The sequence below is a fragment of the Harmonia axyridis genome, chromosome 1, assembly GCF_914767665.1.
Source record: "Harmonia axyridis chromosome 1, icHarAxyr1.1, whole genome shotgun sequence".
Lineage (NCBI taxonomy): Eukaryota > Metazoa > Arthropoda > Insecta > Coleoptera > Coccinellidae > Harmonia > Harmonia axyridis.
Genome location: NC_059501.1, coordinates 25,231,048 through 25,244,252, shown reverse-complemented (window position 1 = coordinate 25,244,252; position 13,205 = coordinate 25,231,048). Strand labels below are relative to the sequence as shown.

At 36.3% G+C, this 13,205-nt stretch overlaps 1 protein-coding gene across 1 annotated transcript; it reads right to left on the bottom strand.

Annotated features, from left to right (window-relative positions):
* Positions 1 to 10,733: 10,733 nt before the first annotated feature.
* LOC123681823 lies at positions 10,734 to 11,786 on the bottom strand. The gene has a single exon (XM_045620165.1). It carries the CDS (start codon positions 11,784 to 11,786, stop codon positions 10,734 to 10,736), a length of 1,053 nt encoding a protein of 350 aa, XP_045476121.1.
* Positions 11,787 to 13,205: the final 1,419 nt, after the last annotated feature.

Genomic DNA, 13,205 nt, shown 5'->3' with positions numbered 1-13,205 from the left:
CAGAATTATCGTCTTTTCTCATTTCCTTTTTCGTTTCGACAAGACAATTGTTCCAAAAAAGTGTTTAATGACATTGTGTTGTCTTTGTCATCATAGTGTGTCACGTTGCAGGTTAATTGGGTAATTATTTTCTATAGGTGGGAAATTTTATTTGTCCATTATGTCCAAAATCATGGATATGGTGTAGTACTGCACACTTGGTTGTAAAATAACGGGGTAAAGGTCGATGCGCAAGTTCGTGAAATAATTACAAGAATACGAATTTAGACAAGCGTTCAAAATGCGACTCTGGTCGGATCCTATTCATTGATGAAGTGATGCGTGGCATCCGCTGAACTGCTAGCTCTTTTCGTTCCGAAATTATTGTGTTTACGGCCGGACATACTTGACTTTGACCATGAATTCGTATTCGGTGAATCCAACCTTATCGTTTGAGACCATTATCGGTTCAAAATTTAAAAGATACAGACATTGTAATGAGATGAAAGAGCGATTGGTGAACTAGTTTAAAAAACACTGCCAAGTACACAGAGAAAGTTGAAATTTCTTTACTTTAACGATTCCAAAAATACATCTGCCTGACAAAGACTCTCTAGGATGAAATTTGTTAGAAGAATTGATTGCTATACGGTATTAACCTACGATTTCGAGTATTGAATTCATGTGTGCTGGTGCTTTGTAATAGTTCAAATAAAATGTAATTGGAATTAACTTTGTAAGTTAAAACCCTTCCCGACATGGCGTACACTACAGTGTACACACATTTCCATTGATACTGAATGCTATGATGTAAATAGCACTACAGCTGATGAAACAACTGACAATAATGGCATCATGAACCTCATCCCATTTAGGACATATAATATTATAGATTTCTGTGGTATCTCTTAGGATCATCGTGAATGAAAGAGCGCTCAAAAGCACCTGACATCAAGTCAATTATTTTCTTGAATTTTTGTAATTTTTTAGATGTGTACTTAGAAAGTAAGTACGTTGAATTCTCAATCTGTCTCTTATATTTGTTTGAAATTATAATTTAACTTCATTGTAATCGATAAGCTTGGAAATGGGTAAACTAATACTGAAGAATGATTGGTGCTTGTGCTCAGAATTATGATATATTTGAAATTTTAAGTATCAAGAAACAGTATAGGGAAGATAATAAAAAATTAAGCATTTATAACATTCTCCTCCTCAATAATATCAATTGAATAAATTGTTAACTAACGTTTTGGCGTAAGGTGTAACAACTAGGTGTCGGGCTCTTGTCACTTTCTGGGCATCTTTTTCATTCTTGAATGCAGTCGCTTTTTCTTCCTTCTTCTTTAAAATTTTTGTTTTGCTGTTCTCTTTTTATTGATTTCATTATTATATTGTTTCTTGTCTGCAATGTCTGTAGATGTAAAATTCAACTTAATGCGTCGTCGATTTCTGAAGACAGTGATGACGTTCTTATGTTATCATCTGCTCTGAAGAATTCATCGCTTTTGTCTCTTATTGGTCTCTATTGTGGTTTAGTAGATCAGATAGGTTCTTTTAGAGTTGCTCATCTGGATTCCGGCTTTTTTTGCATCTTGCATGATGATTCTTTTTGTTTTTTTTTAATAATTTTAATTCTTGGTGCAAAATAAAGACATCCCCGACTTTTGCCTATACGCATAGGATTTCTCCTCGCCGTCGGTCGGCTTCTCACTCCTCGCTAAGAGGAACATTCACTCAATCCCAGATATTTTAAATATCAGAAGGGTAGAGCTCGGTCGTGTCCGGTCCTTGTGGTCCCCCTGGTTCTCGTCGAACTTCTGGTCCTCTTACACGTGATCCCTGGACCTGTCCTTCGCTTCCTAGGAATTTTCTCACCGTCCTTGCAGTACCTAAAAGAACAGCTTTTTGCATTATATTACATATATACTCACTAAGTCCCAGTTGCTTGATATTCCTCTTGAGATTTTTGGGCACTATTCCAGTTGTTGAGATGATAATTGGAATAGTTCTCGTTGATATCATTCCCCACTGGCGCTTTATCTGAAATTCGAGGTCCCTATATTTTGAAATTTTTTCGACCTCCTTTTGACGCAGGTTGTTGTTATTTGGTATTGCTACGTCAACGAGTAATGCTGTCTTTTGATGTTTATCGACTAGTAATATATCTAGTCTATTGTGAGGGACTGTTTTATCAGTCAAAACTGTACGATCCCAGTACAGCTTATAGCGTTCGTTTTCCAGGATGGTCTCCGGTCGGTACTTGTAATATGGCATTTTTTCAGAATGAATTAGTTTTAATATGGTTGCCAATTCTTGGTGTAGTATCTTTCCTACTGCATCGTGTCTCTCTTTATATTCATTTCCTGCAAACATTTGACATCCTCCCGTGATATGTTGTATTGTCTCATTTGTTGGACACCCATATCGGCATCGATCGTCAGTAATAGTTCGATCCTTTATGATATGCCTGCAGTAATTTCTAGTTGAGATCACTTGATCTTGGATGGCTAAAAGAAAACCTTCTGTTTCTGGGTACATTGCACCTGATGTGAGCCAATAGTTCGACGCTTCAATGTCGACATCATCCTGGTTCACCTCGTTGAAATGTCTTCCATGCAGGGGCTTCTCTCTCCATCTTTCCAGTTTTTCTTGGTTTGTCTGGTGGTTGAATGAAAATTGCTCCTTGTGAAGTTGTAAAGGCGTTGATTCGTCTGCTTCACACAGTATTTTGTAGAACTCTGATGTACTTGCTTGATTTGTGAAGTATTCCCGTAGGCTTTCTATCTGCCCACTAGCAAGGTCCATGATGTCCGTAAGAACTCTGCCTCCTTTATTCCTCGGCAGTGTAGTCCTCTCAATGCTGCTTTTCGGATGGTGCTTGTTTGCTTTTGTCATCAACGTTCTCATTTTACGTTGCAAGTTTTCGATGTCTGTTTTGCTCCATGGAACTATACCGAATGAGTATGTTAGAATTGAACATGCATATGTGTTGTTGACTCTCGTCATGTTCCTGCTGTTGAGGTTTGTTTTTAGGATTTTTTTGATTCTCCTAATGAACTCAGTCGTTAAGTCTTGCTTCATTCTTTGGTGGTTGATTCGTCGGTTCTGTTTCATTCCAAGATATTTATAAAGATCATCCGACTTCATTGCTTCTATTTGCTGTCCATTTGCGAGAATGATCGGTTCATCTTGTATTCTTCCTCCCACTACGCTGAGAGTACGACATTTGTCCAATCCGAATTCCATACCTACATCTTTCGAAAAATGTTCCACTAGTTTGACCATAATTTCCAGGTGGTTCTTATTGCCTGTTATCAGTTTCAAATCATCCATGTACAGCAAATGATTGAGGGTGGTAGTATTATTATTTCCTTTAATGTTGAAACCCTTTTCATTCTTCATATGAAAAAAACCCTCTTCATTATTATTATTATTATTATTATTGTCTTGAAATTCTCGGTCTTTTTTTACAACATCCATTTCGCAGCTCACAAAGCCCTGTCGCGCTCTCCAAATTGATTTTTATAAGCCCGGAAACCGATGAACTAATACTGAGAAGTGTTTAAAGATTGTGCTAAAAAAAAATTAATTTTCAAACTGCCATGTTTATAAAAAAACAGTGAAGAGCGAGGTGATCAAATATTGAGCAATTACAACATTCATATCATCGATAATTTCAATTGAAACAAACTCCTCCGGTAAAAATCGTGGAAACTTTTGATAAGGTGAATACGAATTACGTTATACGGTAAAATTCCACTGGCTATATTGATAATCAGGTTTTTAGTTAGGCGCCACGCAGTTGTCTTAGCCCTGACACACTAGGAATTGTTCTTCGTTCGGATCCATGCATAAATCGGCTTGGCGATGGAGCCAGTACGCGATTAATTGGATCGAAATATCTTGGATCTGATTTAAATTGGGGCGCCAAACGTTGTGCCTAGCGGAGAAGGTGATCCGTCGGAATGCAGCAGGTTGACCGATGTTTTCATTCTGCGAACGAGAAAAACAGCGAATCAATTTGGAATGTGTGTGTGTGTACGTGCCACCGAATTCGATTGGAGTAAAGGACGACAACTGCGGGGGACCTGACACCAGTTGAAATTCAATTTTGAATGTTGTTATAGATTATTTTATATGTTGTCATATTTTGGTTTGTTTTTCGCTTTGATACGGATTTCGATGTCAGAGTTATCAAATACATAGAAATGTTCTGCATTCAGATTATTAAATCTTGTTTTTTTTTCGATTGATGGGCAAGAGGAAATGAACATTGGTAGGGTTCTGTTATGGAGGGTAGAAATAAGTAGAATAATCTTTCCTTTACTAAAGTGTCTATTGAACAAACTCAAATTGGCGGCGCCAGTTGTAGCTGGAGGATGAATTTCTTTAATTGTATTCTAATTTCAAAATAAATTTTGTAGAAAACGTCAAAAAATACCGATAGAGATAAAGCTAGAAGAAAACAAGGATAAAAGAGTGTTCACTTTCTTGCCAAATCGAATGATCCTATTATCGGGAGAAAAAAACAGTTTTTCACTTTGGTCGGGAGAAACAAGAACATTATTAAAGTAAATATGATTAAAATAACTTGTTACATAATTGTTATATTGATATCAACAGAAGACATCTTGTCACGATACAAATTTTTTCCATGAACGTTCTGCGAAGTTTTGCAACATACCTACAACACAAAATAAATATAACCCACAACAGAATCAATTATAACCACACTTAAAACCACTGAACGTGGATTGTAGAAACCACAGAATACAAATATATCCCTTAGCTACCTTTGCGCTTCCTAATTGCCCAGATCCGCTGGACACTTTTCCAACACTTCTACTATAAGAGATTATTTTCCTTATCTCTTACCACCTGGCGTTGTCTTGATAGAACACAATTCCTCCCTATTGGCCAAAGCTGGCTTTTTCTGGTCGAATGCTTCCATCAGACAGTCCAATTATTGACAGTACAGTTCCGAGTTAACAGTTGAGCCGTAATGGAGCAGCTCATAGTTAGGGATTCATCAAGCCAAGTAGCTTGACATTTTAACCAACTACTTTACTTGAGAATCAAGCTCGTGAAAAATGACATACTTCGGCTTGACTTCACTTGATTTTGGATATTTATTGCTTGACCTTATATCAAGCTACTTGGTATTACTTGAGCTTGATATGCACGCGTCGCATAGCATATATTCTATATATAATCTATAAGATGCCTCATGTATTTTAGATCCTGGATGAAAAATTATGAAATCAAACAAAGCCTGGAGGTTTCTCCATAATAAGAAACTTTATTTTTCTGTTTTTTTTTATTTTGTTATGAGTTATAATGATTTAATTTATGTTTTTATTTCAAAAAGTTGATATTTTCAGTTCTTTCAAGCAATAAGTTTGATGAATAAAAGTGTTTTTTGGAAGGTTCCTTCTCATTTCAAATTTTTTTTATTGACGTGACACTATACAAAATGAAACTGCTAAAAATCAAGTAGATTGATAGGATTCAAGTACTTTATGAATCAATACTTGACTTGAGATTAAAAAACTACTACTTGACTTGAGCTTGACTTGAAATCAAGTCAACCGTTTCCGCCGACTCACCGCGTTTCGACCATGACCGTTTTCACTTGACGTTCTCGTAAGTCATCCACTTTTCATCACCAGTCACCAATAACTTGTAAAATGGGTTGATTTTGTTGTGATTCATCTTCGATCCGCAAATGGAAATTCGGTTTATGAGTACGTTTGCTCTTATGGTACCCATACTTTGAGCTTCTTCTTGAGACCAGTCTTATTCAAATGGTTTCAAACGGTTTTTGTGCAATTTTAAGATTTTGATGGGCAATCGAAACAATGCTTACATGACGGTCGGACTCGTTAATGTCCATGATTTTATCGACAATTGGCTTTCCAGTGCCTGTTACATAATAATATTTGACATTGAATTTAACGGAACGGAATCGATGAAACCATAACTGCGCGTGTTTGACTGTGTGTTTATGGTCCTCATAGTGTAAACCAGGACCATAAACACTATTTACTTTTTCAACCGCCTGGCTTGAATTTTCACCTTTATCGAAGAAAAACTCTAAAATATAGCGTATTTCCTCTTTGATAGTTTCCATAATTGACTCGCGCTCAAGCAGAACTGTGTCAACTATTCACAAAACTGTCAAATAAGTTTTTGTAGTACGAAATCTCATCTTTCTAACGCCGTCTAGTGGAACCCGATCGAACTTGTCACTTCGGGTATGCTATTTTTCTCAAATGTGAAGTCCATACGAAATTACATGAAAAAAAGACATAATTACTAATTTGAATAATCGAGCAAATGCTCCAGAATCCTAGCTATTGCTTTTCCCATTCTTGAAATTATATAGTTGCATCCTTCTTATCATGAATATTATACATGATACTCACATGTTGATGAAGAAAGATTCTAATTATCAAGCCCACAACAATTTTAAAACATTAAAAAGGGTCGCTTGTCTACCTCAACCACCCACATTATAGAATAGGAAAAACGATAATGACCGTCGAAGATGTACATGAAAGTTCAGCACGATTATGATGATGTTAAGCATTGAAAAGCAGTCCAAAGTGATCTATTGCAACTATCTCATTAAGTGTTTAGCGCTCAACACAATATGGGTCAGGATATAATTGTTCTTGCTCATTAATACTCAATTAACTATCAATAAGATATTGTAGGTTGAACGTGAAAATTTCGTTTTGCAGTAATGAATAAACGATCGGAAATAATGACTACCACTAATGGAAATTTCGTATAAAAAATGAGGATATATAATCAATTTAATTGTAACGGTAAAATTACAGATATATGAGTCCGTTCGAGAGTACGACATGTCGACTGTTCGAAATGTAATTGATGAAAACCAATAGGTGCGTATTTTCTGGGTTTAAGCTAGATTTTAGTGGAATTACCTATTACTGATTACCGTTCAGAGGTTACTTTCCACTGCGACCTTAAGGTATTGTGTTTCCGTCTCCGTCCTTTTATCGTAAAAGGTGTACAACTTTGCTTTCGTCGTTTTCAAAAGATGGCTGTAGTGTAGCGGTAAGTGGTAGTCAAAATTTATAGATCCTAGATGTCAAACAATAAGCTTAGGTATTTGTGAACATAACGCCCTTGAAATATTAGTCGATTTGTTTCATGAAGTTATTCTTGATTAAACATGTGGAATTACCAGCCAAATTCTTGTCATTTGCGGGAGGTATTAATTTTCTGGAGACATCTGCGGTTGAGGCTCATCGAATGCTCTCAAATACCTATGGCGAGGCCGCTATTAATGACAAAATGTGCCGAGAGAGGTTTCAACGCTTCAAGAACGGTAATTTCCAGGTTTTCGAAGATTTGGAGGCATCACCTGATCAGGACTCGTGTCAAACGCAACAAGAATTAGCAGGATCATTGGTAGTGACTCAACAAGCCATTTCAAAACACCTGAAAGTAATGGAAATGATTCAGAAATGAGGAAATTGGGTGCCGTATAAGTTGAAGCCGAGATTTGTTGAACTGCGTTTTTTTGCTTTTGCTCAGTATTTGGTGGGACCATCTCGGCGTAGTGTAATATGAATAATTAAAACCAACTGAAACAATCACAGGCGATAATTGTCGAAAGCAATTAATACGTTTGAACCGAGCATTGAAAGACAAACGGCTTCAATACAACTAAACATTATAAATTGATTTTAGAGCATGACAATGTTCGACCCCATGTTGAGAAAGTGGTCAAGATATAGTTGGAAACGTTGAAATAGGTCAAATAAGTCCTACCCCACCCGCCATATTCTCCAGACGTTGCTCCCTCGCACTATTGACTTCGATCAATGGCACACGGCAACAAACTTTAAATTTTCAGGGTAGGTTTCCAAATGCCACGTTCAAGTTTTTGAGCAGTTCCATAATTATGGAAGTTCGAAACTGATTAAATATCAATTTTAAGCTTTGTACAAAATTTTAACCTCATCTCCATACTCGAAGTCATAAAAAAATTCGAGAAGAATATTGGAAAACCCAATATTTCCTTGACAATAATTCCGATCGAGTTGAGATTTCGCGTGTATGTATATAAATATTCCTGCATAAAGCTTCATCGAAGAATTTTTTTCGAATAATTTTTTTGAATTTTCTATGGTTCAGATTAAACGATCCACATAAAATTTTGAACGAAGCTTGGAATGGTTATTCTATATACATATAGGCTAAACATTTCAACCCGATCGGACCTGTCATTACTGAAATATTGAGTATTTCTGTTTCAATATACTCCTTGAGTTGAATCTTGAAAATATTATTCATTATCAATACACCAAATATATACGCAGTCAGTTATAATTTCAAATTTTGAAGTTTTGTCACCCTTTCCTATCGCCTTCCTTCAACATTTCTGAATTCGAGTAAATCAGATCCGGACTAGGAAAATTTCAGACTTATCCTATTTTCGTGAATATTGGATCACCCTGAACGTGAACATTATGATTTTTTTCCGTTTTAGGAACCACAAAGAATCAATTCATTATAAAAATTCTAAATCTCTGCTTGGCACGGTCATACAGCATGATCAATAAACATTCCCTTATGAGTGATTTTTTTTAGTTCATTAATAATTCAAGAAATCCACCGAATAATTTCAATTTTTGAAGTTTTGTCGCCCTTTACTATCGCTTTCCTTCAATATTTCTGAAATCGAATAAATCAGATCCGGACTAGGAAAATTTAAGTTCTTTTCTATTTTCTTGAATATTGAATCACCCTGTATGTGGATATCATGATTCGTTTTCGTTTTCGTAACCACAAAAAATTAATTCATAATAAAAATTTTAAATCTCTGCTTGGCACTATCATCCAGGGTGATCAAATAACATTTCTTCATGAAAGAAATTTCATAGTTCAAGATATCTTGAATTTATCGGTGGAATTATTTCGAAAATTGAAGTTGTTTCACCCTTCACGAATGTCTCACCTAAATTTTCTTCAAATTATTTGAGAAAACTTTTAATCAACAAACTGGATAAAGAAAAGAACAAAAACAGCAAATAAAGTGAAAATATTTGATCTTGAAAACAATGAATCAAAAATAAAATATTTTCAGTTCAGCAGATATTGTTCAAAATGATATTCCTCCATTTTAATGCATTTTTGAGCACGTTGATATGATACAGATGTTTCACAGATTTCGCTATCTTATTCGGTTGAATCGGTTGTACTTACTTCTTTCATGAGGGAATGTTTATTGGTCACCCTGTATGACCGTGCAAAGCAGAGATTTAGAATATTTATTATGAATTGATTCTTTGTGGTTCCAAAAACGGAAAAAAATTATAATGTTCAGGTACAGGGTGATCCAATATTCACGAAAATAGGAAAAGTCTGAAATTTTCCTAGTCCGGATCTGATTTACTCGAATTCAGAAATATTGAAGGAAGGCGATAGAAAAGGGTGACAAACTTCAAAATTTGAAATTATTCGGTTGATTAGTTAAGGAGTTATCGAACTGTAAAATTTCACTCATAAGATGAACCTGGATATCCCCAACGAAGGCACTCAGGCGATTGAAACATCTTGATAAGGGTCCTCCATGATGACCTCAATTTATGGTATTCGTTTGTCGCATTCTTCCCGGGACACCCTGTATATATAGTAACAGGAATATTGGGAAATTTTTCCTTGAACTTTCGATGGTTTCGATATCGCGATCAACAAAAAATAGGGCACGAAGCTTGAAATTGTTATTCTAAATCCAAATGAAAATTTTCATTCCGATAAAATGTGCAATTCTGAAATTTATAGTAAAACAAAATTTCGAACGGACATATTTACGGAGCTCCCTATCGGCATTAGACATCCATACCCATCCCCTGAAGTGTTTACTACCGGACGGTGAATTTAACCAGGAATCAGCCATCAGTGAGTCGAATCTTATCAATTGAGTCCGCCCCCGACTCAAAATTCGTGTAATGCAGACCTTATTACGAAATGATTTTCTGCTCCAGGAACAACCCTTCAAAAAGTGGGGGTAATGCCACAAAAAACAGAATACCTACTTGTCAGTAACATGTGATTGAATAATTATTAAGCCATAACAATTCTGAGAATAAATATCTCGATCATAATTACATTTCAAGTGAAATAGTTTTGAAATGTCATTGATATTCAGGCATTTGATCATCAAGCATTTTTATGACATATCAAAATCCAATCAAAAAATGATTAGAATTCATACTCGATATAATTTATAAGCGGAGGATACCATCATGAATTTGTTCTCGGACTATTAGTAATATCAAAATAGCAAGGACTTAGTTGCATCATTTTTATTTTGATAAAATTTTCCATTTCGCAAGATAGTTGGCCAATATACGGGTGTTAGGTTAGTTCATGGACATCTTCACACCCAATATCAATCAAGATATCGTTAGTGAACAAGAATGTAAATTAACAATGCGAATAATATTCAGGATCTTTCTCAAAATAGGGGAGACCGGGGCAAGTAGCAACATAATTAACGTATTTTGGCTTTCATAACGAATATATTCAGTTATATTAATATAAATCAACTCAAAACATAAAGTTATATTATTGTGACATTTGGAGATAAAAAATTTGCTCATTTTGAGAAAAAGAAAAGATATTATGTAAGTTTTTGTAAATAGGTTTTTGTGTTGCAACATACCCCACCTCAGGGGCAACTTGCAACAGCACTAGGGCTATGTTGCAACACATCAGTCTGACTCTGTTGAACATTCGGACAGACAGTTTAGGCACACATAAAAAGGATTATCTTTTCCGTGAGCCCACCTCTTACACTGCGTGCACTGCAACCAGTCTTCAGTCACATTATTTTCGTCATATAATTCGTCACAAACTAGACACGCTGTATTGTCGTCTTCAGACGATGATTCAGAATCTGCTACTTTCTTGTAAACTCTCTTCCTACTCTTGTTTTTTATTTTTTTCATTAATGATTCTTCGTCTGAGGAATCATTGACGAGTTTTCGCACTTCAGGCCTTTTCTTCACATTGGACTTCATAGATTGGTTTGATCCAGAAGCCTTCTCGATTTTGTTTCTGTTCTTCTCATTTCGAATCCTTTCCTCATCCTCCAATGCCCGTTTCTCGTGTGTATCCGTCAAGATAGCCGTTTTTCTTCTCTTTCTTCCTTTATTATTTGTTGTTAAACGTGGCACCGCTTTCGGAAAAGGTCTGACAGATTCTGGGCTGAATGTCGCAGAAGTGTTGGGTGTCACAGCTTCTGGTTCTCTCACTACTGTTTCACTGGTTTCCATTGCATTCGACCCAGGGGTCGCGAAGTCATTAGACTGTTGTGACTCTCCTGCAGGTCTATCGGTTACAAAAGATGACGCAAAGTCAGAATCCACAAATATATTGGGGTTCAGTGGAAAAATACCAGCGGCTTTAAAGCCAGAGACAATATTCTTGGGATTGACAGCATTAAGAAATGCATGCTTAATGATCTCTGGTAGATCAAAAATTGTGATTGTGTTTCCTGGGTTGCTTTTTAACCACGCACTGACTCCTGAGCTACAACACTTTTTGAATGGGCCAAACACTGTTAAGTCTAGCGGTTGAAGCTTGTGCGAACAATGAGGTGGAAATGAGACCATGATTACACCGCTTTCCTTACATAAGTCCAGCACTTTGCAACTCAGGTGAGAGGAGTGGTTGTCCAATAGAAGAATCACTGGTTTTTCCTTTGTAGGCTTGGTATGCTTAATAAAATGTTGAATGAAGATGTAGAAAGTATTTTCTTGCATTCAACCTGATCCATTGGCTTCACCTATACACCCTGGTGGTCCATCTCGAATAAAATGGTCCCGGAAGCGCTTTCTTGGGAAGATAAACATTGGTGGTATGGAATTTCCCTGAGCATTAACAGCAACCGCCACCGTGATCATTTCTCCTCGTTCTGCAGAAGTGATTGTTCCAACTTGTTTCATACCTTTCTGTGCTACAATTTTCCTTGGGCGAAGTACTGTTGAGACGCCCGTCTCGTCCATGTTCCAAATGGAAAAAGCTTCAAAAGGATGACGCGATAAAACATCTGACAATTTTTCAAAAAACATCTTGACATTTGTTGGGTTAAAGCTGGTAGCTCGAGCAAGACTCGTGGCTTCTGGTTGCCGAATCGAAAGTTCAGAATTTCTTTTAAGAAAAAGATTCAACCACTCTGTTCCAGCTTGTTGATTTTCATTCCATGATGACGGAATCTTGATTTTATGCAAAACTGCACACTGATATGCTAACTTTCGCACACTGATAGGGTCAAGTCCAAACATAATGTCACTACTCCGTTTGATATATGCCACCAAAATGCTTTCTTGCTCTTCCGTAAACACTAGTCTAGCTTTGGCATATCCTGATTTTGGCATTTCTGAAGTGTCTCGAAGATTACGTAATTTCTTCACTTTACTAATGTATCTGGATAAAGTGGAGTAGTGGATATTAAAATCATTCGCAACTTTTCTAATAGAGAATTGCAGGTTTCCTTCATTTCCTAATACTAAACTGGCGGCACGCTTCATTACATCATCTGGGGTTGTGCCCCTTTCAGTTTTCCTCTTGTAATTCCTCATGACCTGTCGAAAATATTTCAGTTACAATGAGAAAGTTCCTGGGGTAAGTTGCAACAGACGTTGCAACATACCCCTAATCCGTTGGTGCAATTTACCCCGAAACATGCATTTCAATTATAACCAAAAAAAATATTGTTCGATGTTAAGTCTCAGTGATTCTCGTCCATGCAAACAAAACCCATATAAGTGTACTACAACTTACCACTAATGTAATCTGTTAATAAAAAATTGCAAGTAAGACAGATGATCTAGAATCTCACACACGATATTTCACCAAAGATTGACAAAACACATTTTGCTTTAATACAGCTCCGTACATTTACATATCGAGGTGCGCCCTCTACCATTTAGTAGCCGACTCAAATGGGAATAACGCTTACTTCTAGGACTCTAATAACATTACTTTTGGTTCAGATATCAGGTGTGTTGCAACTTACCCGTGTTGCAATTTGCCCCGGCTTCCCCTACCTATTCGCTAATATTTTTTTTTCTTATCTATTCTAGTTTTGTAATTAAGTTTGTATCATTATGAAATAGTAACTTGTATCGAACTGCATATATTCATATGTCGATTCAAGAGAGAATGCAAAACAAATATAT